The following is a 27302-nucleotide window of genomic DNA, read 5'->3' as shown; positions in this document are numbered from 1 at the left end:
AAAATGATTCTCATGCTATTTGATGCATGAATAATTAGCCTAAGATTGGCTATGAATAGATGCATCGTTGCCAAAGTAATTAAAGCTATACCTGCTCTAAATCCTAAATCACATATGAAGTAGATGCCATCTCCACCACCAAACTATATCAATGTCTCACCAGCATAAAACAGTATTGAGGACAAATATATTGCGATTTCGTTGACACATAATAGATATTAAATGTGAGACTATTGGCAATATCATTATCTGACACACTATTACACTCGTAAACATTTTAATAGCACCAACGTTGTATGAGAAAACTAAGCATGCACAGTACATTATGATGAGTGAAAGTGGTCATAAAACCTAAGACAATCAATATAAAATGCTGACTGGATGATGGCACAAAGAGGACCAAGATTTATTTGTCTCTATTGAGACAATGCTAATAGGCAGCTCCTGTTAAGATTGCCACGGACTTCAAGGTGGTGTTGTGTGAGGACCAAACTCACCCAACCACATTGGTCTTCCTCGTATTTATGGCGAGCACATCACACTCGGGCTTAATTTATCTCTGAATATATTCTGGGTCGTTGGACAGATTAAAGTAGGCTTGTGACTAGAAGCCACAGTGTAGGAGGTAAATTGGATGTGGTGCGCTGGATGCAGAAATACTTTCTGGGTCACCTACCCCGAGTGACCCAACTGAAGTTAAGCCCCGACTCAACTCCCCATGGATATAATATATATGTATACACATACAAACACATAGGGACACTAACATTCATTAACACTTTTTTACTAATTCCTATCACAACCACCACACGATGTAAATTACGATATTCAGTCTCATCTTTATCAAGTTATTATTTCGAACAAAAGCATTTCTGTATGGCCGGCCCTTAACACAGAATGGGCACATGAAAGCCAATGTTTTTATTGCCTCTCCGATAACACATTGGCGAGCTATATAGCACATGATAATACAAACAGGACCGCAGCAGTGTTCTTACCTCCTACACAGCACATTATGATAGTGTACATGTGTCCTATTACAATCTACTGAAGAGTATATCCACATATTGACAAAGTAAAATAAGTTCGAGCCATTCTCAATCAACCAATGGTTGAAGGCCTCACCTCACAATGTTGGTCATAGGTTTATTGTTTACCGTACTTCACCACGCTTGTCAGAACAGGCTGCTGCAGGGATGGGAAGGGTAAAACCGGTTCTGATATCACTTGATACTGTTGGTCATGGCCGCAAATCGAAATGGGTCACAGAGTTCAAAGTACGTTAATCACTGCAAATGTGTCAAAGCATAATTGACACTAGTTACATATTCCTATGGCACAAATGAAACGTACAATCTGCTCGTCCGTGAAAATGTCTAGATAAATCACGCATCATTAAGCGCAAACGCACATTTAGAACCTGGTTCTCAAAAATAGGTTGGCAAACGCAGAGCTGCGGCGAATGCTGGTACAGAACCACTGTCCTTAAAAAAACACAAACTTGTAAATCAAGTATGCCGTGTGGAGGAGGGCATTTGTGCAGTCACGTCGGCCAAGTTCCCCCCCAGTTTTACATGGACGCACCCTACAGGAAGTGGCACTGTGAAGACCCACGGCTAACACGGGTTTTGTGGATCTTTTTTTTTCTTAGGGAAAATCTGCTCCAGTGTTCAACAATTACCACTCAACAGTACCATATTTTGCATGTTAGTCAAGCTATACCTTGCAGTGGCTGCTTGTACGTAATAATGGCTCGCAAACTTCCCAAATCATACGTGAACTAACCCAACAGGAATACAATAACGATACTTTATTCACCCACAAATGCCCGATTTGAGCTTCAAGACTGACCTTCAGGAAGGCCCTGTTTCGAAGGTTTGGGCAACATCTTAGTTCAAGGGTCTTTTTTGTACATGTATCAACCTGAATGTCTAAAAATACACACAGGTGTAATGTTCTGTTACGTTCAATATTTAGTGGGCACGTTACGATTTGCCTCTCACGAGTGAACGAACTGTCACAATTTGGGGTGACGATTTAAGAATAAATTATTATTTAATCACTGTGGTAATAATCAGACTCTCTCGTGATTGCAGGGGTAATGTGAAGTGATCACATACGAATAGAAAATACTGTAATTGATGTATCGCACACACGATTGTATCACTAGTGTAATCATAGTCTTGGTTCTTTCGGTAAAGTCACGTAGAAGGGAAACAATAAAATAATAAAAATATAGTTTCCCTTCTACGCGACTTTACCGAAAGAACCAAGAATATGAATCCCTGCAGTCACGAAAGCTTTAAATCAAAATTTAGTGTAATCATGTATCCATCAATGAATCGATGGGCGACATGTAGAAACTGGTGTTCAGCATTAATGACATGTAGGCACAAGAACGTAAAGCACGTATTCCTAGAGTATAGTACTTATAAAATATAAAAAACACACCCATTGCGACTTGCTATTAATCATAACCGTATGTTTTGATGAGGTTTTACCTTTCAACATGACACAGCACATACATGGGTATGATACTTGAGTCCATGAAAAACTCAACTTTCATTGGTGTGCATTGTAACAATGTGCATTGAAAGAACCCGACTTTTTTTACATATTTAGAACATTATACGAAGCCACTTGAGCTATGCACTTTTAAATCGAGGTTGAAGAATTATTTGTTTAGAACTGCTTTTTGTGTTTAGTTCTTTGTCCTTCCACCGCACATTCGATTCGCACGGTTTGACTGTGTACGGTGGGAAAAAAAGTTCAACATGCAAACCTCGTGAATCTATTGCTATTTACAGTACCCACTTCATAACAGTCATTAATAAAACTCTGTGGCTGAACAAAACATCCAAGGATATCTTACCTGTTAATTCTCGATAGAACAAATGCATATCCAGGATATTGTCTTAAAATTCCATTCAAATGCATATATTTTAACACGTAGGTTTTCCCCACCAATAACATTCGAGCACGATCTTATTTTTTGGGGGGGGGGTGGCCAATTATACAGAATATTGTTTTATATTTTTATTATTTTATTGTTTCCCTTCTACGTGACTTTACCGTAAGAACCAAGAATATGAATCCCTGCAGTCACGAAAGCTTTAAATCAAAATTTAAACATACATTGTTTAAAACACTCTAAATGACATTCCTATATATTTTTTTCCTGTTTTGATATTTTTTTTATCCTGAATTCGACCTGTAAAATCAATAATTTGCCTTAAATATAACCCGTATGTATGGCCCCTAGTTTATTGGTGCGTACAGTATGCATCCACAGTAATGCATCCACTGAAATAATTACGTTTGCTATTTTAAAAATGGCCAGACAATAGCAAGTATCCACAAACACGATGTATGCTCACTCAATTCAATTTTTGAGCCAATACAGTAAACTGCAGACCAGCAATATGCAATCACTTACCGTTCATTTCTACTAACCAAATGATTCTGGTGACGAATACGTATTTCTATTGATGTGACAGGTTTAAAGGAAGATGCAATAAAACATCAGCTATATCATAGCTACACACCAAAGCTGTGTATATCATCAGCCAGTCTCACATGACTGAAGCTTTGTGAATGAGAATACATGTTAAGTAACCTGCAGTGATATCTAATGATATCCAATGATATCACTGAAATGTACTAACCAAATCGTGTACTATGGATGGCACTGCAGTGAAGATAACTCAGAAAAAAAATATCTTGTACATACATTTTTTTTGTGCAATTCACCTTCTTAACTGCTAATGAATTTGCATTAAATAGTTAACGTCTGGATTTAAAATACTGTTGTATTCTAAATGAATTCATGTAACCAAGGTCACCCTTGCATGAATCATGTGTCTCAACAGGCGTACGTTTCACCTCCCTGCTAAATAAAGGCAACTACAATTCATGAATATTCAAACCTCATATTGGACAGCACGACACACCTAGCTGAAGTATGTTCATGTATAATGGCTACATTTGGCTGCAAGACTTCTTCAACTTACCCACGAGCTGAAATAGGTCATTGGCGCAAATTAATCGCTTGCACACGTGAATCATTTGTTTGGCTGCATTGGGTGGGTGGTGGGGGGTCTGAACGAAACAAATAAGGTCAAATCATTGTGGCCCCATCCACATATCAATTCCAAATCATTGTACTGTATCTACACGATAATAGATATTTATTTTATTGGTGGAATTTTCCTTTAAACCATCTCAACATGAATTTCGATTTAAAGCTTTCGTGACTGCAGGGATTCATATTCTTGGTTCTTTTGGTAAAGTCACGTAGAAGGGAAATAATAAAATAATAAAAATAAACTACAATACAATTCTCACGACATTTCGATTATTTTATTATTTCCCTTCTACGTAACTTTACCGAAAGAACCAAGAATACATCTCAACATGGTTAAACTGAAAGGTTTTGCTGCGGGCGGGTTCAGCCGTCCCATGAAAGAGCAATACGATGCAGTTTACAAATTCCCCACAGCAGCGGCAGTGAACCTTCATGTGCAATTTAAGGTGTTGGATGTATCAACGCAGTACTCTATATTTAAAGCCAAAAATGCAGTGACAGATCACACAGCAGGATAGAACTACGCCTGTCCGCAACGGTTAAAACCCACCGCGCTTTGGCAGTTTCCCCCATAAGTTCGTAATGGAAACACCTGCACCGTTTCCACGACACAAAAAATGCATGCGAGATAAACTATCACCAAGATGCGAGCCTGGTAAAAGATACAGTGTTTCAAAATAATTTCTGATCAAAAGAATGATAATCGTAATTCCAATGCACAGAACACGAAAAAAAATAGCTGAATAAATGTTTAAAGTGCAAGCTCATGAATTACACTGCCGCTTCAGAACAAAACAAACCTCCAGCATTCGTAAACTTCGCTATGAGCAATAGCCATTATATCATCACGATACCATTGTGACGATGCTCACTAGGAGTCACGATTGCACGCGTGATGTATTCAAAACAATCACTGTGTTTCAAGTATTGCACTTCAAGTGAGAAAACTTACAATAAGGCGAATTGAAAAATACTGTACAGTATTATACGTAACATCGTGACAGGTAATGTAAATACACCAAAATGTTGCCCATCGCAGGAGTTACGTTCTGGAAAATCGCCGCAAATCTGTAAATCCACAATCCGCAAACTCAAAGGCATGTGGGAAAAAGATGTTTTGGTTCAGAGTTTGTAATAACACCCACCCCCTCCTTTTGTTTTGTGGCTCTACATTAATCCAAACGTGAAACACGAAGCATTCTTTACGTAAAATATTATTCATATTTTCTAATGTGATAAAAAAACACTTGTACAGTATATTAACAGAATAACAATTAACGTAGCATACAGCACAATACCGTAAACGTAAAAACCTGATCACAACTGCCTCACTGGATCCTGGGAACACGTGAACTGGAACACGCAATCGGCTGCATGGGAGCTCAAGATGGCGTGTGTATTCTTGAGCAATGCAGTTAAGAATACTTGTTTACAATCCATCCAGGAAACTCGTGGTCAACCGTGGATGGCAAAGCCAGAGGGACGCAACTGGCGAACCATACCTCAATAATTTAGGTGCGAATGGTCAAATCCGTGATGACAAAACCCACATGCATTGTGTTTATATCATCAATCTGGGATTTAAACACCTCCCTAATCCTGAGTGTTATTCAATACTGCACAATAAGATGTGCATAACATCAATGCATTCATACATTCCCATTTATTTGTAAAACGTTTTGTGTACCAATGGGATGACTTCACGTTGAAGCAAACAAGCAGCGGAACGTTAAGATACGGGCTGGGCTACTCGCACTTTAAGGCAGCGCCTACTGTGGCATGGTGGCATTTGGTAACGTGTATCTTCTCTACGTTTTAGATCAAAGAAATATGGCAGTTGGGCAGGACACGTCGATAGAATAGACGATGACCAGTGGGCGAAAATAACTGCTGAGCACCAGCCAAAGGAAGGGACGTACCCACGAGGATACCCACCGTGGAGATGGAGCAACGCGACAGGCTCGTGTGCAGGTGCCAAGTGGATTGTTGTATCGCGGGACCGTCAGGGGAAGACGACGACTTGGGGAGGCATTCATCCAGCAGTGGATTGATCACGGTTCATGAGGACAATGATCAGCTCTACACTTGACCCCTGCCCACAAGGTTGTCTCTCCGCTGGTGCCTCGTGGGCAGAGGAGGCCAAGTGTGTAGCCGTGAGGGACTCCTGGCCGCAGCAGGTTGACAGCTGCTGTCAAGAGCTAGGATTGGGATAAGCCAGGGGGCGGCAACCAAAACAACAAGAAGAGGCCTTTTTTGTCGAATTCGGTACAAAAAAACCCAATATTTCAAGAGCCACAACGCATGTGAATACGAGACGGTGGTCCTTAATAAATAATGTCACGCAAACAGTCCTTAAAGAGCCGCATGCGGCTCCGCAGCCACAGGTTACCAACCCCTGCCCATGGTAAACTGAACTCGCGTGCTGAAACGGACTTCCATGGTCAGGGGTCAGCAACCAAAATAACAAGAGACATTTTTTTTTAGAATTTCAAGAGCCGCACCGCTGTCCTTAAAGAGCTGCGTGCAGCTCCAGAGCTGCAGGTTATCGACTCCTGGGATAGGAGTTCATTGAGGAGAATTTACCCGGAGGTGTGTAGGAGAGTGGAAACTGTTTCCTGATTTCTCAGACATGCATTTCCACACTGGACTTAAGAACGAATTATACAAAGTTGTTAGTTTGGTTAAAAGCTCTGTTAGCAAAAACCTATTATGGTCAGCACAAGATATTCAGAATTATGTTGCCAGCAAAATGCATGCTGAGCTGCCAGTCTCCGAAGGTAATATTAGCCAAACCACCACCACCACCACCATATTCTTGGTTCTTTCGGTAAAGTCACGTAGAAAGGAAATAATAAAATAATAAAAATAAAACAATAACATTCTCACGACGTTTCGATTGCAACACAAGCAATCATCATCAGGTGTGAAAACCACAGCAAGAAATTTTTGAAAAAAAATGGCGGTTTTTGGCGAATCCCTGCAGTCACGAAAGCTTTAAATCGAAACACCACCATACCAGGTACTCACGTTTGGGTGAGTCAACCAACTGGACACCCACACCAGTTGCATTATGACCAGGAATTAAACCATGGCTTCGATGATCCACTGCACCACAACTCCCAATAATGTCTATACTAAATTTCAGTGAGAGTTTTCTTGTCATCGCCTAAGAACAGGAACTGGCAACCAGCAACGAAAGAAATCGAACAAGAAAAGTGAATAAAAGTGTTTTTTTAAAGACTCTTTTGTAAAAGAGTGAGAGAAATCTGTATTTTTAACAAACCACACTCTGTTGAACTCTGGAACACTCTTCCTTCTGATATTAGGAAACCACTGGAGCTTTTGCACTTTTAAATCTAAATTGAAAATTAATTTCTTTAGAACTCCTATTTGTGTTGAATTTGTTGTCCTTCACTGATACCTCCGATTAAGACGGTTGGCTACGTATGGTGCAAAAGAAATTCAACGTACACACATACACACACTGCTGCTGTCCATCAGCAGTCCCGCCGCTGCTGCTGCTGCTGCTGTTGTGTTGTCCTTCTGACGCGACTGGAGGCGACGAGCTCTCTGACCTCACGAATGACCAGGGGCAGCAGGCAGACTATGGTGAGCAGCGTCTATGTGGATGGTGCAAGGGGCAGAAACATTGAGAAAACACAAAAAGCAAATCACTGCCATCAAAACTTAACGCCGCTTCTTTCCTCCGACATCTTTTTCTCCAACTGTATCCCGACTGAGCTATCGGCCAAATGTTACGAGACAGAGTGTCCGTTCGTGTTAGGAAACGGTCCACGGAATAAGATAAAATCATGTGTACTTTTGGTTTTCACGCCATTCCCATTGCACGAAGCCATCACGAAGGCTCTGTGTTGCACAGACAAGTATAGAATGTGTAGGTTCACAGTAATTGTGTTTTATTTCAATAAAGAATATTTATAACTGTTTTAAAATTAATTAACACGTTTCTTTTTTAGAACAAGATATGAGTCAATCAAGAGGTAAAATACCATTTATATTTGTGTCAAGACATATATTATGCATATTCAGTATGCATAGGTAGTCTCATTTATAAACTGCTATGGGCCACTGAAACACAGTGTTTATTTTACAAGGGTGTAAGCTAACAAGGCAACCGTGGATTTTTGATGGACTGCTAACATCTGGCTCAATGAGTCTTAGGCATCTCTACTGAATCATAAAAAAACCCGATGTGAGTTTAGCTTGCATGCTAATGGCAATTCAAATTAATTATATTAGTATGTTATTGTGGTGTTTAAATAATTACTTAAATATATATCTAAGGAAAATGACTGTGATTGCCAATTGTTCATCTAATGGCGTGTGTGTAATCATCGTTTGATTTGTATGAATCAAACTTTATGTGGCTCTTTATTTTAAGCTAATGGTCATAATGAAGGAGACGGTACAAATGAGATGGAAATAGACAGAACAACGAAACAATACAGAGTGTAGAGACTATTCAAACAAAACAGGACCAGATAGCGGAGATGACAGAGACTGTACAGACGATCTAAATCAGCGGTGTAGTGATCAAGTGCGCAGACAGTGTAATTGCACAATCGATAGCAAGCCCACGGGCTGGAGGTTCCCAAGCGCTGGAGGTGCCCAAGCGCTGGGCTACGAACAAGTGGGTGAGTGGGAATTGGACAGGGGGCACTGCTTAGCCCATGCGAACCTCGATACGCGACTGGAACAAAAATAAAACAGTACAGCAAGACAAAACACTGAAGTGATCCTTTAATTGAATCGTGACTCTATAACGTGACACTTCATGAAATCACTGAGGTGGCGAATCGAGGAATTCAAAATTATATAGCATACAGCGCAGTGTTGAGACACAGCAAACTCCCCTTGCTACACTGCTTTGTAAATTCTAAAACCTCACCGGCATGCAGACAGGCATGTTACTCATTTTGCACAAACCGAGCCTCTACAGGATTCGCCAAGCCTACTTGGGTTAACAGGTTTAAGGAGCAATGAAGGGAGGGTCATAGGGCACCACGGTGGCGAGATGTGAACTACCTCCACTGGTATACAGGATGTCGGTTCGATCCCAACCCTGATGCCTGTATATTTGAAGTTTGCATGTTCTCCCCGTAGTGGTATGGATTTTTCTACGAGCCCTCCGGCTTTCCCCTTCATATTTAGAAACATGCGATTAGAATATTTGGCTGCTATACATTTAACCATAATAGACCACCTCTTTAGGCTATCATTTGTGGCCAGGTCACTTCTGAAAATTAGCTATATAGCTCAATGGGCCTGACCAGGTAAAATAGAAAATATAGTTTAGATAGAAGACAGTGTTTACTGCAGCAGGAGCAGGTGGTAGGGTAAGGCCGTGTGCGATCAGAGAGACATATTTTGGGTGTGATCGGAGAGGTAAGTAAGAGCAAGACTGTAAAAAAGATTTGTAAGATATGGAAGGTTGCTCTGCATGTTGTTTCAGAACTTACCATCAAAATGAAGAGATAAAACACCCATCCCCAGCCAAGTTTGTTTTTTATAACAGCCACCAAAAACTGAAATAGATAGAAGAATAAATATGATGGTACAACATTTTCGTATGCAATGCAACACTCATTCATAATAATGAATAATATTGGTCGCGAAAGCCTACGTGTTAAAATGCAACACTCACTTTGATTAGCAGAGCATTTTGAGCTACACACATTCGCCTATGAATGTAACAGAATTCATAGCAATGGTAGAGTGTTCTTTGGTTCTTTCGGTAAAGTCACGTAGAATGAGAATAAATTGATAAAATAACACAATAATATTATTGTGTTATTTTATTTTATCAATTTATTATTTTATTCTCATTCTACGTGACTTTACCGAAAGAACCAAAGAAGATGAATCATTGCAGTCACGAAAGCTTTAAATCGAAATTTAATGGTAGAGTGGTTAGCACACCACACTATTTAGCCAATGACCCGGGATTGATTCCTGGCCACGACTAACATCAGTGACAAGTGATAACTGGGCTTCCCCTTCACCAACCCGCACTGAAGTATCGTCCTCACAGAGGATGATAAGATATACTGTACATATATAATGACTTTTAGTTTATGCAAATTAATTTCAGTGACTCACTCGACAGTGGCATTTGGTGCTACGGGGAGTATTCTAGCAGTAATGCACCTGGACTATGCTTGTAAAATCCTTTTTGTGAATCCACTGCTGGGTGAGGGCTTCCCACACCGTGCAGGTCGTGGCGACTATTTGACCATACCTCACCACGCTGGTCAGTGTGGTTCGATTAAATTGGGTAGGGAGCAGCATACATAGATTGCACTGCACTGCCCTCTGCTGCCCACAACATATCCCTGCAGTAGCCTATTGCAATAGTCACCCGTGCAAACACTATTTAGGCTTAAAACTGCTTAGCTTCCACAATCTGATAAGATCGGCCACTTTCCTGGTGATATAGTCATATGCAAGGGGAACCAATATTAATATGTGAAAATGTTGTCCTTCTCTCGCACCACCGATTTTGTCCTTCCCCCGCACCTCTGATTAGCACAGCTGGCTTCGCACGGTGCGAAAGAAGTTCAACATATATACTGGGTTTGATTGGGTGACGTCCGGACTTGAAAAGGAGAGAAGGGGGTGTTCTATACCTGCCCCACGGAGGCTCCCAGGCTGCCCGTTCCATCAACAATCCCCGTCACAGTGGCCAGAGCCTCCTGGTTTCCCTGAACGGGCCCCTGCCGGCCTAGGTCTGCCGAAACGGCCGAGCTGATCAGATTTGCTGGCCCTCCCACGAAAAATCCTGCGTGAGTCAACAGACACAACTGAACAATCACTACGGTTGTGACCTCTCATTTTTAACAATCACCAAACAAAAATAACTTGATTCCATGTATACGTAATCATAATAATAATAAAGATAGCAATGGTATGCAAGTATCCCAGAGAACTGCATTTAGTATCAAGATGCTCTTAACGGAGGGTCCTGCATTTAAATGTTTGGCCAATTCAATTGCTGTCTGTTTTGTGTGCAGAAGGGTTAGTGGAAAAACAGCATTTATTTCGGCTGAAAATTCAAATTCAGAGCACAATTAAGCTGCTCATTGTTCCAATATATTTTTTTAAATAGCTCTTAGTGGCAGGTCTGGAGTGTTTGTTTTGTTTATAAATGTGTCCCTACCTTAGGAGAATTTTAACCTCGAACTCAGGGATGACCAAAGATAAACACTGACTGCTTGTTTAAGCAGTAGGTATTGTGATTTAAATAAAAACAAACAGTATTTATTTGCAGGAGAAACTAAAATTAACAATTGTCAGCATCGAAGGTTAAACATAATGGAATTGGAAAAGATGTTTGCACATAAAATTTCTGACCTGTAACGCCCATTAAGAAGCCATTCACTGATTTATTGTTCGGAGAATCTGGGGAAAAAAAATGCATTAACAATGTTATAGGCTCAAATTATGGACAGGAGTGTACACTTTAAAACCCAAGTTTAGTGCAGCTGGCAGGATTAGCCTGGGCCAAGCGCTCACATTTGTATCCGACCAGCGAGCCCGTGGCGAGGATGAGCATGAGGGTGATGATGGGCGCTCGCTTGCCCAAACGGTCAGAAACCAATCCCCCCGCCGCTCCACCTGCAGCACAGGAGGCAACAAGGTGGGTTATTAAAGCACAATCAACTCTTGCTCCGTGGGCGGATTGCATGGGTCACTGATTAACCAAACTCTTCCGCACCCTTTGCGTGCAGACTGCTTACAAGCTACTCCTCACTTGATGACTCTGTGCTCACGTGACTGTAAACATGTCGGCATGGAAATCGATTACTTTAAGAAGTAATAAAAACAAGACGACACAATCCATGTCTTTTAGGTTTACTGTCTGCTATTGCACCAATTGGGGTATATGTTGCGTATATATGCAGTGACTGTTCATATCAATGTAATTATTTTTTCACGGAATATACAGTCAAACCTCTATCTTACGTTCTTCAGAGGACAGGATAAATTTAAGTTAATGCTGAGAAAGAGTAAGACCAACAACGAAGGCTATTTCCTGCCATAAAAATCGGGTACTTTATGCTGTTTCAGACAGGCTGCATCTCTCACTCAATGCAACTCCAGATCAACATACACAAATACAGCAAGCATGCACAGATGACAAACGAATTTTGACTTAATTAAACAAAACAGGTGATGGAATAAACTACATCTATTTCCCCCCCTCCTTAGTTACTCGTTAACAATACAGTTTGGCTGTACATTTTGTCGTCACCAATTTACGACGATCCAATTTACGACGAGGTTTCAAGGAACGCATTGTGACGTCGTAAAAGTGGGGACCGCCTGTACTAGATTTTCAAGTGTAAAGAACAGTCTTTATAAAAAAAAAACGCCTGCCCGTAAGAGCGGCATGCGGCTCTTTGGCTGCAAGACCACAATAAGGATAAAGATGGTGAATCAAAGACCATGCTGTTAATCAGCAGAGTTTAAGCTTATTAAGTAGGGGCGGGGAACCTTTTTTCTGCCAAAGGCCATTTGGATATTTATAACATCATTAGCGGGCCATACAAAATGATCAACTTAAAAATTAACCCGTTATATTTGGTCAAATATTTCATTAACTCGCCCCTAATGTGATGGCTGGAAATTCTTCTCTTTGGTGAGGCGTGTGATGTTAGCTGGCTATTGATGAAGTTGCTACTCGCAACTGCTTTTCCAGGTTTGCTCCTAGATTTATTGAATTTCGAGTCCCGCCTGCGGTTGCCTTGGCAGGGCCAGAGACGAAGTGATTCTGCGGGCCTTATACGGCCCGCGGACCGGACGTTCCCCACCCCTGTTATACAGCCTTAGCAACCATTCATTAATTTTCTCTCTCATTCTCTCTCTCAATACAAAGCGACAGGTGTTCTTATGACCGACGGGCATGCAGCATGTGGTGAATGCTCTGCGACGCTCACCGATTATTCCTCCCACGTCATACCAGATGGACATCCGGTCTGCGTCCGCCTCACTCCAGCCGAAATGTCCCGACAAGTAGAAGGGAAGCCAGAAGAAGAAGGAGTAGTTCACCAGCTTGAGGCAGGCATATGCCAGAGAGTACTGCGTACAAAGACAAATATCCCCCGTGTAGCCTTAACAGACTGTTGGGGCAAGCGCTGCTAGCGATCACCTATGAAGGCCGGCTCGACACATGAAGGGGTGAGTGGCCAGCACCACCAGCGGTTCCTGAAGAAGCGAATTGTGGTCCTCTTGTCTTATGTCACTATCAAAATGAATTTGAGAAAATGGGCTCTGGTGTAATGCTAAGCATATGGGACTCGCAATCCAGAGGTCGCAGGACGGATCTCACGGCGCAACAGTTAAAACAATGGACCAGGCAGTTTCTTAAATCCACCCCCGCGCCTCCGTTTACCCAACATCATAAATAGGTACACTGCAGTTAGTCGAATGGCAGGTCGCATGCAGTGGGGTAAAGTACAGGTACTCGCACTACCTTCAGAAATTTTGGCCAGCGAGGAAGAGTAGCACAATACCCCGTAGAGGGGCACGATAAAAATGCCTTAATTTGAGGCTCTTCCGCCAGCAGTCGTGTGAGAAAGCAATTTCCAGGCTGAACCTTCACCTTCTTCTACAATAATGAACACCTACGGGAAATCTCTGAAGAAAAATGTTCTCTGCGGTTGGCAGTGACTCACTCACCAACGCCACACCAGGCAGACACACAGCCTGGAAGAAGCCCAATGCCGGAGGTGGGCTCACGGGGTCACCAAGCAGCGTAGTCTGCTCAACGGCCTCGGCACAGTTCACCGATTCGCCGGCTCCATCCTCGGCACAATCCGGAGCAGGTAATCCTGTGTGGTAGAGGCATGTGCACAGGTCATCTGGATTTTACTGGGAGGGAAACTAGACACTTGGTGCTGGACAGCAGTGTCGTAGTAGTGTGGTTGGCATGGACCCTGGTGCAAGAAATAAAATTCCCCCGTGTTCTTTCATTGTCCCCTCGCACGGAGCTTAATTTCATCTGGATCTGTCCAGGTTCAGCGATGACCCGTATATATACTTACACATCCGGCACACCACATCGAGTATACATATCACTCTGGCTCTGATTACGAGACACACTCCACTCCCAGTCCACTCATGTCCTAGAAATTATTTGGTGATACAATTAAGCTCTGCCCTCTCATGTCACGTCCCCACATGTCAAACTCACATTCCACATGTGTCCAACAAGGTAGACCGAGGAGTCTTGGTGTCACATGACCGGTTCACATAACATACACCCACCAATCACAGTCACGTCTATGCCCCGCACCTCCACCAACCCTCACACTGATTGGTGTGATGAAGCATGGTGAAACAGCCTCCACGACTGACGCAGAGTGCAGAGGCCTTCATCCAGCAGCGGATGGCAATCGGGGTGATAATGCTAAGTTCACGTTATGCATGCGCAAACACGTGGTGAGTCTGGGTCGCTACTTACCGACCTCCAGCGGAGAGCTGACCAGCCCAAAGAAGACGACAATTCCAGAGGCAAACAGGCAACACGCAGTGACGAGGAATGCATACTGCACGCAGGAACAAGCGGGAGACTCGCTCAGTACAAACTCTGTGCGTGAACGCTCGGCGCATGTAAACAATTCACTCAAAATGTTTCTCATTCGACTGTATTTTCTCCAGTTTGCATTCTCATTCATTCTGTCCAGTTAGCTTTATATCCCTAAATGTGATGTACATGTAAAAGTACAGCCCTTTTGTCAATCCACTATTGCATTAGGGCCTCCCCATGCCCAGCACAGGTCCACGCAGGTTCGTGAAGGTGGGAAGCGTGGACATAACAGCTTAGAAGTGCCGTACAAGTGCGTATTTTGCTGCAATGGCATCTGCTGATAACTTATCACCACAGCAGCCTACAACACCTGTTTTGTGTGTACATATCGGTTGTCCATCCAAGCATTATCAAGGCGCAACCCTGCCTAGCTTCTGAGATCTGATGAGATCAAAGGCGAATATAATATATGCATATTATTTTCTTTATAAAATACATTCTTCAGTGCATGATTTGATTCATTTTGGTTGCAACGTTAACAAAATAATTTCTAATAACGCAATTATATATTTATTTTCAAAGTAACCACAGTGCTACACACAGAGTCAATCAATGTGCGCGCTGAATTAATCCGCTTGTGTAACCACGTGCGCCGGACATGTTTCCCGTGCACACATATTTCTTTCTGCAATCAAATTCTCTAACAACAGGGAGGCTTCCCTTAATGGAATGGCAGGCCAGCATGGATTGTTTCCCCATGGCACCCACTCACCTCATAGCCAAACCGGAGCACGCCAGAGACGAGCAGAGCTCCGAGGATGTTCCCCACAGAAGCACAGGCGCTCCACAGCCCAAACACTAGCCCACGACTGTTGGGAGTACACACCGAATATACACACTGAATGTAAAGCAATATTGTTATTAATATTACTGGAATATGTTGATATTTGAAAGTTGCAGGCTCAGTGCACCAGGCTGCGGGCATCATACTCGATCGAATTGAGAACCTGGTTTAATCGCACGTAGCTGAAGCCTAGATTCAGCCCTAGGAAACACAGAAATCCAGGATCGACACTCACACACCTGATATTAGCCCCCTCTTGTATGTATGTGTATGTATGTTGAACTTCTTTCGCACCATACGTAGCCAACCGTGCTAATCGGAGTTGCGGGGGAAGGACAGCAAACTAAACACAAAAAGGAGTTCTGAAGAAATTAGTTTTCAATCTAGATTTTAAAGTGCATAGCTCCAGTGGCTTCCTAATATTGGAAGGAAGAGTGGTCCAAACGGCAGCAGAAGCGCATCCTGAACCAACTGGCCACTTATCTTCACCTGTCTTTGCCAAACCAGTTGCCCATGATGGCCACAACACAAGGCCATCCCGTGGACTGCAGCAAGCCATTGACGGCCCACATCACAGCATAGAACGGCATGCTGTAGAAACCCAGCCACTCAGTCACAGAGCCGAACACCAGGACCTGCATCACACACAGCGAGGAGACAGCAGAGCAAAGCCTCCCTACACTGGCTGAAGTACCTGACAGTCCAATTGTAGTTTGATCAATGACAAACATTCATACAAGAACCAAATAGCGCTTATATTTTGGATACTGTTAACTCTCTGTCATCTGTGGGATGTACATTATTATCATATATTTTATATATATTTAGTGTCCTATCCAAGGTGACTTGAAAGAGGTCAGGCAAAGGGCAACCTAAATTGTAATGTAGTACAGCACAGGCAATGATTATCTCTGAAGACTACTAAAGTTGTGAAGGTTTTCTTACCACAATAGCGGAAGAGCACATTCCTAGAGTCAGCACCAGACGCAGGTTAAACCTGTCCCCAAGGTAGCCACTGATGTACAATCCCTGTGTACAACAAAAAGTGTATTATTACTACGGGTGTAACGATTTAGCAATTGATTAATATCCACAATTCCAAACCCCCATATAGCCAACAGACTGTTTTGCCAAGTCCTGTTAGTAAGAAAGTGCTGTTAGTGCTTTTCGTGTTTTGTTGCTATTTGCGTTGTTTGTTGTCCTTCCCCTGCACCTCCGATTAGCACGGTTGGCTACGTATGGTGCGAAGGAAGTTCAACATACATACATACATATGGAGACCAGTATGGTGTACAAGGGGGGTGTGGTGTGGTTAGTACCATACCCAGCTTTATTTGTATCCCCTGGGGAGGCCCAGAGATCACTCGCCATGGATGTTAGCCAGGTCGCCAGGTTTGCAGCGCAGTGCAGTAGCCACTGCACCAACGCTCCGTGCTCAGGATGGAGACACCAATACACACTGCTCTACCATTCGGGGAGGCTGGAGTGCAATTTCCTCAAAATGGACATGTACCACAGCGTACGAGAAGAGGAAGATGGTGTCCAGCGCTCCCAGGAAGAGTGATGCATTGTTTTCGTCGGGAAAGAGCTGATGAGCTGACCACACCTGTTGAAAAGAAATCAATGTTAATAACCGTATAATTTTATTATAAGGAAGAGCAAATGATCTAGCCAAGTGATGCTCTGTTACAGTATGCTCGACTAACATTTTATACGTTTAAAGACCTGCCAGAGATTGACAATGAGCATAACTTAATGGAAAGTTATATTGGTTGTACTATAGAGAAACTGGTCTCTGCTTTAGGCATTTGGAACTTGGTGATATAACGTTATATCTTAAACTTAACTCTTTTCATGATTTGTAGTTTGCAATAAAAGCAGAATGTCAGTGTAGCAGTTCATGATTGGTTTTGATAATTTCAATTTTTATAAAGCCATGGCTTGAGAGAGCTTAGAAGGCTACATTAGTTTCGACCGAATCAAATCTTACATTAGTCTACAAAAAACGAAAATAATGGCAATTTATGTCAACGTGTCTATTATAGGATCTGAGTGGTGACATATCTGTGGTCAATGGTAAAAAAACATTTCTCCAATTTAACTTGCCCATGTGGTTAGTTGGCGTCTAAAATATGTATTATTTGGTTTCCTGTTAACTTCGTGAACAGTTTCATACATAGTAGAGGGGTTTTTTTGGGGGGGGGGGGGGCTAATGGGTCTGTAATTATTAAAATATATTTTCCTCTCTTTTTGAATGGAAGAACGATTAAAATATAATTTGATGATTGACAAAATATATTGATATGTAAATATTTAGTAAATATTGACTTAAAGATTTCATGACTGCAGGAATTCATATTCCTTGATATTTTTATCATTCTTTTCTATCTAAGTGGCTTTACCGAAAGACCCAAAGAATATTTAGTAAATAGGTCTGCTAATTGTTTCAACAGCTGGTTCTGATTCTGTGATGATGTGTATTGAGAGTAGAGTAAACCTACGGTGCGAGTGGACTAGCGGCCACGGGAGGTAATGACAGGTGAGTCAGCTTGCAGTGCAAATGGAATAGTGGCCACGGGAGGTAATGACAGGGGAGTCAGTTTGCAGTATGAATGGACGAGTGACCACGGGAGATGACAGGGGAATTAACTTGCAGTGCGAATGGACTAGCTGCCATTGGAGGCAATGACAGGGGAGTCAGCCTACAGTACACATAGACTAGTGGCCACAGGATATAATGACAGGGGAGTCATCCTGCAGTACGAATGGACTGGTGGCTACGGTAATGATCAAGAATAGGAGCGTGGCCAGGTGACGGAAGAGGATGGTAGAGTCTGCTGGTGTGGAGCAAGCGGTCTAGAACCAGCGAAAAGGTTCAGCAATGTGGGCGTGGCCTCGGACCGTATATAATAGAGATGCGCGGGAGACTCGGGGCTGTTGCAGTGGGGTCTCCGCTTGCTCGAGTGTGAGCACGTGGCTCTTTAAATAAAGAAACCATCTCAAGACAAGTGCGTCGAAGTCGTCATTACCCATGTACAGTAGTCCAGGAGCTTTCCCTTTTTCATTGAAAGGGCAGTGGTAACTTCTTTAGGTGTTACATGTTAAATATCACCTTCTCCATCTAACAAGATATGTTCCAGTTATTGGATTGTCAAATTAAAAGGCAAAAAACATATATGGAAAAAATATTAACCATTTCAGATTTGTTGACGGCAGCCATTGTAACAACAAATGAGGATGGACTACAGGAGATTATTGAAGAACTTAAAAAATGCTGTAAAGCTGAGCTCAAGAAAATTTTGAGCATAGGAAAAGTCATGTACAACATGTTTGCCAAGGAAATAATTGTTAGCATAAAACTGGAAAACATTGCACATTGTTTTTACCCAATACATTTATTGAAGGAAGATCGAGATTTTAAAAAAGAAATATATAAGTAGACGAGAGCAGGTTGGAGTGCTTTTGAAAAACCAACTTGACAACATAAAGCAACATACTACCGGTGTGTAAAAAAAAAAATCAGTGAATATTACCTGTTATGCCACATGGGTGACAAACGTGGACATTGACAAAGAAAATTAAACAAAAATGGAAAAGGGCACAAAGAAGCATAGAGAGAGAATAGGCAATAAATGAAAATCAGAGACATTGCTTTGTCTATTCAGTAAAGTAGATAAGGCTGGGCAGGACACATCGCTGGTAAGGATGCCAACCGATGGACAAGACTTTGTGACAGAATGAGATTTGTTTCTTGCAGGAGTGAGATGGATTGTGGCATTGCATGACCGTGACCGATTACACCAGCGTGGGGAGGCCTTCATCCAGCAGTGGACAGACATGGCTGATGATGATGATCATAGGAATGTGAAATTCCACCACTGGTGCAGGGCTATAATGTGGCATTGAGTGAAGACTGTCTGTGTAATCTCACCTCTGGTGGGTATAGGGTCCCTGTTGATTCGTTGGTGGGTGTACCCGTCCACTGGACTGACAGGCTAACTTTAACATTGCTAAATGTTTTTCGCGTCACGTGGAAAAACGCATAGCTGAAAGACAAGGGGAGACATGGACAAAGACAGGCAGACATTAAAGCAATTAAAAAAAACACACACTGGTTGGCCCCATACCAAGTGGTATTATTTTCAAGGGAGATATTACATAGCCCAGCTCAGGCAAGCTGCTATCAAGCTTGGAGTGATCAGGGAGTCTGTTTGTATGGCACCCAAGCTTTGGAATTCCCTGCCATTTGGGGTTACGAATTCACAGTCATTGGAGACTTAGAAGTCCCAGAGGAAGACCCATCTATTTAAAAAGGCCACCTCTCTACAGTTCTCTATCATGTCACAAGATAGTATTTCTTTCCCTGGTGACTTATCACTTATTTTCCTCATTTGTATGCATGGTGAACTGAGATCCGTTGTTCAAGTGCACCTTATGATATTAAATGATTATTCTTAAAGACTAAAAAATTCACAAAACTTTCACAATTAAAACCACTGACTACTTGTGTATAAGTGTCATTTCAGAAAGTAAACTTCCATGAATTCAGTACTTCTATATTAAAAATGACATGATCTTTTAACCCATGTATGTTTTAACATGTGTCACTTTCAAGCATGCAAAAATATATGTCCTCATCAAGCCAATTAATTTTCTCCAATTGCTGACAAATGTTGTCGATAATGGTGATGAGGCCAAGGTTGCTGAAGGTACTAAACATAATGATGCCGATTCTGCTGCTGCTCATATTGTTGATGATGATGCTGATTCTACTCTAAATGCTGGCGCAAATAATTAAATTGCTGCTATGATTATGATTAAATTATGGTAGGCAGTGCGTACAGTTTGAATGGGTTTGAATGTGCCCCTCCTATGTATGGGGTTTTCACCTGCTACTCCAGTGTTCCCACTCATAAAACACTAAATTTACCAAACATCACAATATATCCTGTCCTGAAAAACAACCTTGACATTAATTATGACTTCCTGATTAAAGGTCACTTTCATTAAGCATGGATTGATTCACTTTTTCATTACATACTATTCTTAAGTTCACAATATATGCATTGAATTATGCACTCAACAGCCGAGGATTTATGATCAACGCAAATTCTATTAAATTATTTTAATGGACACATCACATAATTTTCAACGCAATGTTTGATCCTGTATTCAAATCAGTTGGGGTTAGTATAATAATGATCTGTATTCCATAACTGTGGAGGAGACATTGGCACTTATGTTTATGGGCTCTACTACATTCATACGGTAAATCAAGCCTCTCTTGAGTATAATGACCCCACAGATTACTATTATCAGATGGCTGATGTTGGATTCAAGCCAATGAACTCTGGACCCAGAGTGGGTGAGAACGCCACCAAACCACCCGGTTGATACAATAAAAAGTTAGGAAATATATTGCATATGCATGGATTATGTAACACTTTAATATAGGCATTTATTCCAAGGTAATTTATTTGCAGTATGGAAGCTGACGAGCAACTGTAAGGCAAGACACAATGCACTTGCATATCTACAAACACTAGTCCTTATTTGTCCTGGTATGTGTGTGCAAGTTTTGGGCAACCCTTTGATCAATTTGCCCTATTCCAATAGGGCAAGTCCAGAATGGTAACATGACTTTAGACTACAGTTTGGTTCGTATTTAATCGATGTTACGGATGCACAGATTTTGGAACACAATCGACATACTAGTAAACATTGATTCAGCTGCAAAAGTGGACATTGACGTGCATTTTATACGGTAATCAGAATCGCAAGAGCACCAAGATAAGAAACACAAATGAAGCACACTGCAAGCAGACTGCAGGCCATATCACAACATTAAAACACATGGGACACATAAAATAACAGAATCTTAACATTTGGAGAATGTTTCTAAGAACACAGATGACGTAGAAGAAGTGCAATGCTGACTATAAGTTTGATGGAGCAACAGAACTGCATTCTGTTAACAAATATGTGCGACGATCATAGCAGTGACACAACTTCCACTTGCCATCACCACTGGTTACAAGAGACGTCAAATTTAAAAGAGCGCAATTAACAATGGGAAATATCATGTAATATTTGGCGTAGGTGGACCGCAATACTGCTTTAAACTAACCAATGAATGTCATTGCACAGCACAAGTACGGACTGCACAGTCTGGGCTGAATGCACCATCGACCACAGCGATACCTAAAGAAGGTGAGTAGGAAGACACAAAAGTGGTGATGGGTCCAGCCCCGTCTGGGAGCCTCAGGTGCCAGCATTGCTCTTTGTGTCAATGGAACTTCGAGTCAGCTTCCCTGCAGACAAACACAATCAATCATGCATGCACACACGCACATACAAACAAACAACGAAAATGATCAATCAGCCTCAGCAAGGAGCTAACTACTATGCTACTAAGTGTCCAAATGTTCAGCCAGTAGTAAAACATTGGGAAAGCTGTCATGTCCAGTGGGGTCACATGGATCCAATAATAATCCTAAGCGTCCGTTTAACACATAGGCTTTTCGGACCAATATTATCCATAAGGTTGTTTGGGTCAGATCGCGTAAATATACGGTAAATGTGTCGAAAATCCACCACCACCACCACCTGACACAGCCAATTAGTAGGTTTGTCACGTAAACAAAACACGTCAATTAGTTACTGGCTCAGCATGTCGTTGTGTTGTAGAGTAAACCCACAATATTTGCAATTCGCGTACGTTTCGTGGGAAATTACACCGAGCCTCATCAGGCGACAGGCAGAATTGTGGATAAATCCTCCTTTTTCGGTCTTAGTGTCTGTTATCCAAGAAAACCTCACCGAGTCTCAAGCCTTTTTTCAGGAGGATCCTATACTGAGATGTTAGGCAAATTGTATTAATGTTTGGCATGTACTTGGGTCGACAACCCAAGCAAATGAAGGGTTAACACCCAGAGATACAGAAATAAGGATTCAAATGATCAATTTGCTGTGCTGCCATCTCCCGAGGACCATGCAGCCCAGTGGGTTTTGGCATTTTACAAATCCGAGATGCACCAACCCTCGTCTCCAATGTGCTGGAAAGGAGGCACGCACGAACACCAAACCTCATTCGGTGGCAAGGTAAGGAATGTCATCCAGCCAACACACTTGAACTTCGCCAACTCATTCGACCTGATCCTACAGCTGCTGTCATGCCAACAGCCGTCCTCCAAGATATGCTGTTTACAGTGATATCACCCACCACCAAGTCCTTTCCCCATTTTACTCAATCAACATGTCCAGCATGTGGCTTAGCTTCCGGGAATTGACGAAATCGCAGGGTCCTTCTGGGTTGATTTGGTCAGAGTTAGTAGTGATAAAGTACTGTTATTCAAAGGCGTATACATTTTCCATTCCTCAATGTGATCATTTCCTCTACAGAAGCCCTGAGCCAGTGATGGAAGTAGCACAATCCTTTGGTGGGGCCCGAGTAAAACCTGTTTTTTCCGGGATTTTTCTGTTGCGCGTAGTCACTTGAAGATGTTCTTTGTTCATGTTTTTGTTTGTTGCGGTTGCACCCAAGTCAAGAGCCGCATGGCTCACAGGGCTATCTATATATATAAAAGGGAAATTTGTGAATGTCTGTCTGTTCTAAATGTTTAGCATACTTCCCGACATGCAACAAACTTGAAACTTGGCATGTGGGTACTTTCCAGACTGTACACCATGCAAACATTATAAATATAGACTTTTGTATATTTTTTTTTGGGGGGGGGGGGGGGCGCAATAATGGATATATTTTGCACGGCAAGTGAGTGGTGACGTCACATCTGTGATGTCACCCGCATGCGGAAGCGTCACGCACTGTGCCTGCTTATGTCACCCACCCCCCAATCCTCCGCGGGTACAGTGCCATACAGATGTTGCAGGTCTAAGGCGTTCTTCGCGCAGCATTGCTTTATGATTTGAATCGTTTACTGCCGTACGCACTCTGAACGTTGTGTGTCTGCAGCAAGCGCGTGTATCTGTACCTATGGACGCGTGTGTGTGGGGGGAGCGGTAGTGTCGTGGTTAGCGCGCTGCGAACATCGCCACTGGGGGGACAAAGGCGGCCGGGCGTGGTGAGTCCAAGTTCCGGGCGAAGCCGGGTAATCAAGCTAGTGATAATTGTTTTTTTACCCTTTCATCTGGCAACAAAACTGACACCTTTTTTACAAGGAGTCATGTTTACATTGACCACAATACCTGCAGTCGGAACGCAAACAAAAAACAACAACTCTGATAATGTATTGGCACTGTCCTTGAAATTGAATGGTCCACACCCGAGACAGCTTTCTTTAGAGCCTCGTCTCACATGGTGTTGGACCAGAAGATGCCAAAAGGCACACAACTCAAAGGCAATGCACCATCAGAGTATGAGAGCTCGGGGTACGCATTTACACCATTGGAAACCTCATTTGCCAGTAACAAAATATGATAATTGGTTTTTTACCCTTTTATCTGGCAAAACTGACACCTTTTTTACAAGGAGTCATGTTTACATTTACCACAATACCTGCAGTCGGAACGCAAACAAAAACAACAACTCTGATAATGTATGTATCAATTTCAACGACGGGCAGAGATGATCTCCCAAGCGAAATGCTGAGGGAGGGTGGAGTTTGTGCACAGACTACCCTATATGACATCATAACAGTCTGGACCACTGGATGGGTTCCACAGGTTTGGAAGGATGCCCTGGTGGTCCCCCTCTTTAAGAAGGGGGACCGCACAGACTGTAACAACTACAGGGGCATCTCACTCCTCAGTGTGCCGGGAAAGGTCCTGGCAAAGATTATTCAACATCGCCTTGCCAGGTACGCTGAGGAGAGGCATTCGGAGCCCCAATGCGGTTTCAGGAAAGGGCGGTCCTACACAGATGCCATATTTTCTCCCCGTCTGCTACAGCAGAGGTGTAGGGAATTCCAGCAAGACATACATTTCTGCTTTATTGACCTGGTCAAGGCCGATGATACCATCAATAGGCCTGGGCTCTGGGTTGTTCTTCGTGCTTTTGGAGTACCTGACCCTCTGCTCACGATCATTAAGGACCTTCATGATGGTGAGCGGGCCCGGGTAAAACTACGTGGCCGGGAGTCTGAGCCTTTCCCTGTACACCTTGGGGTGCGACAGGGATGTCCTCTGGCTCCCACATTATTTAACATCTATTTCGACCACGTAGTTCGTGAAGCCTTCAATAGCTGTACCGGGGGAATCTCCATATGGTACAGATATAATGGGAGGCTGATCGATGCACGGGTGCGGTCAAGGGATGGCTCCCTATTGCTCAACCACGTTATGTATGCTGATATGGTAATAGCTGATCATTCAAAGGAGGAGTTGGAGACGCTGCTGCTGAGACTGGAGCGTGCCACTAAGAGATGGGGCCTTACCATCAGCCCCACCAAAACTAAGCACCTGCCTGGGTATTTTTGTACCATCGGACACTCCACCCCCACAACTCCCAATCGGTGACGGGACAGTTGTGGAGAAAGTGGAGAGTTTCCCATACCTGGGCAGTGTGCTTATGACCGGCTCCAGTTTAACAGCAGAGGTCTCACTCCGAATCAGTCGAGCGGCAATATCTTTTCATCGGTTGCGTAACGCTGTGTGGAAGCTACCTGGTCTGTCGCTCCGCACTAAGCTTCAGGTCTTCTCGGCCACGGTCATTCCCTCCCTTCTCTACGCTTGCGAAACGTGGACCCCCCTAATGGAACATCTTCGCCGGTTAGAAACATTTAGGCTGGCCTGCCTACGATCCATCCTGGGTTTAACCAGACTGGATTGTGTGAGGAGCTCACAAATCCTTGAAAGATCTGGGCAAGGTCCCATCGGTGAGCTCCTCCGGCGGGCAAGGCTGCGATGGCTGGGTCATGTAGCCCGCATGCCCAGGCAACGCATGCCGAAACAGCTTTTGTTCGGCCGGATTGAGGGGGCTAAGCGGGCGCGGCACGGGCTAGAGAAGAGATGGAGTGATGTGGTACAGGAGGACGTGGAGCTGAGTGGACTTGCCGATGACTGGTACCAGCGGTGTCAAGATCGGCCTCTGTGGAGGAGGCTCGTGAAGGACGCTACTGGGCAGTTGGAGGCAGTCGCCCTCCAACAACAACGGAGGGTAGAGGAGCGACGCTCACAACAACGAGCGGAGCGCCGGGTGGCTAAAGCACAGCAGGTTGGCACAGTAGGGGGCACAGGTGGTGCATCAGCCAGTCATCTCAGTCAGTCGACCCGTGGCACCTGGGTCTGCCCCGTGACCTCCTGCCAGCGGGCGTTCGACACTTCACGTGGCCTCAGGGTGCACATAGCCTGGCACAAGCGTCGTGGTGACGTCACCGCCACTTAGTGGCGAAAGGCGGTTGTTGTTGTGTCTATCTGTGTGTGTATCTGTATGTGTCTATCTGTGTGTGTATCTGTATATGTCTATCTGTGTGTGTATCTGTATGTGTGTATTTGTGTGTGTATCTGTGTGTGTGTATCTGTGTCTATATGTGTGTGTATCTGTGTGTATATGTGTGTGTATCTGTGTATGTATCTGTGTGTGTGGAGCGGTAGTGTAGTGGTTAGCGCTACGCCGCGCTACGAACCCGGCGACCGGAGTTCGATTCCCGCTCACGGCCACCACCGGTGACGATTATCTGAACCGGTCCTGGGCCTCCCCTAGGTCGACTCAGCCTCAAAACGAGTAGCTGCTGTGGTGTGTGAACATCGCCACTGGGGAGACAAAGGCGGCCGGGCGTGGTGAGTCCAAGTCCCGGGCGAAGCCGGGTAGTCTCAAGCTAGTACCTCACAAATTAAACTTAAAACCGAACAAATGCTGCCCACTTCACGGAGTGATACCCATTTAACCGACCTCGCAGGCATGATGATAAAAGCAGTAATGAAGCTATAGCGACAAAATATCCGTCGCCTATTACGTATATAATCCCGCTGAAGGCAATTATTGTACATTTTATTTATTTGTGGGTTTTGCAGCACTTGCAATGCAGTACAAAACACATTTAGTTTGTCACGGGGGTTTTATTTTGACCATACTTCACCTCGCTTGGTTATTGTGCGTGTCAATCAAGGGCTACGAAATAACGCCGATATTTAACTACGTCGGTAATATGAACGATATGCCGAAATAAACACGCAGTATAGTTTACGAATCGCAAGCATTATGTAAAACAGTAGTAAATCACGTGATATCGTGTTCATTGTATTCGTATGTAACACTGTACGGTGCACGAACTCGAACAGAACCACGGAATAATCCTACACACGCAAGCTGGCGAACCGTAACGCAACACTTTAAATTAGAAACGCGTCGTGAAATGTAGAGGGCACGTACCTTCGTCAATGTTTATTTCATTGCTAAGACGATCATTCATCAGCGTTCATCTCTTCCCCACACGGGCACACACCACCGCATCGCGTCGGAAACGAAGCAAAGTGTCGCATTCATTTTTTTTTAAATTTTCACCTTCGCACAAAGGTTGCCGTTGGGTTAAACAAAACGCGGAGAATTGACGAACGCTGATTTTTGTTTCGTTATATATGGGAGAAGGAAAAAAACACCACCGCCTAGCAAGTTTTCTAAAAGGCTGTTTAATAATTAACCTGTAAAAAAAACACACTCACTCACACTCTCTCGTTTTCACGAGGGAGAAGCAGAGACTTCTTTAATAGCGATCGTGCGTGGCGGGGGGAGAGTAATGAAGCCAACGACGCCATCTTGCGTAGGGGGGGGTAACGGCGGCCATTGGCCATCGCATGTAGGAGGCACCTACCCAAGATGGCGGCCAACATATTGTTGTTTATTTATTTATAAAGTTATCTACAACAAC

At 43.2% G+C, this 27302-nt stretch overlaps 1 protein-coding gene across 4 annotated transcripts; it reads right to left on the bottom strand.

Annotated features, from left to right (window-relative positions):
- Window positions 1-260: 260 nt before the first annotated feature.
- Window positions 261-27240, bottom strand: SLC37A3 (solute carrier family 37 member 3). Of its 4 annotated transcripts, none has more exons than XM_076074461.1 (16): window positions 26807-27240; window positions 26061-26187; window positions 21679-21788; window positions 19409-19523; window positions 16991-17083; window positions 16423-16506; window positions 15967-16112; window positions 15406-15502; window positions 14568-14652; window positions 13784-13935; window positions 13042-13183; window positions 11618-11719; window positions 11456-11503; window positions 10732-10883; window positions 9565-9630; window positions 261-7704 (listed from the first exon to the last, which is right to left on the bottom strand). In XM_076074461.1, exons 3-16 carry the CDS (start codon window positions 21750-21752, stop codon window positions 7582-7584), a joined length of 1479 nt encoding a protein of 492 aa, XP_075930576.1. In that variant the 5' UTR covers window positions 21753-21788; window positions 26061-26187; window positions 26807-27240; the 3' UTR covers window positions 261-7581. The 4 variants fall into 4 exon arrangements, with proteins under 4 accessions (XP_075930576.1, XP_032828387.1, XP_032828386.1 ...); XM_032972496.2 differs by lacking the exon at window positions 26061-26187 and having other exon boundaries at window positions 261-6282; window positions 7564-7704; window positions 26807-27221; XM_032972495.2 differs by lacking the exon at window positions 26061-26187 and having other exon boundaries at window positions 261-6282; window positions 7556-7704; window positions 26807-27220.
- Window positions 27241-27302: the final 62 nt, after the last annotated feature.

Source organism: Petromyzon marinus, chromosome 48 (assembly GCF_048934315.1).
Source record: "Petromyzon marinus isolate PM22_M1 ecotype Great Lakes invasive population chromosome 48, UKy_Petmar_22M1.pri1.0, whole genome shotgun sequence".
NCBI classification, from domain to species: Eukaryota; Metazoa; Chordata; class Hyperoartia; order Petromyzontiformes; family Petromyzontidae; genus Petromyzon; species Petromyzon marinus.
This window is presented reverse-complemented; position numbering and strand designations above follow the sequence as displayed.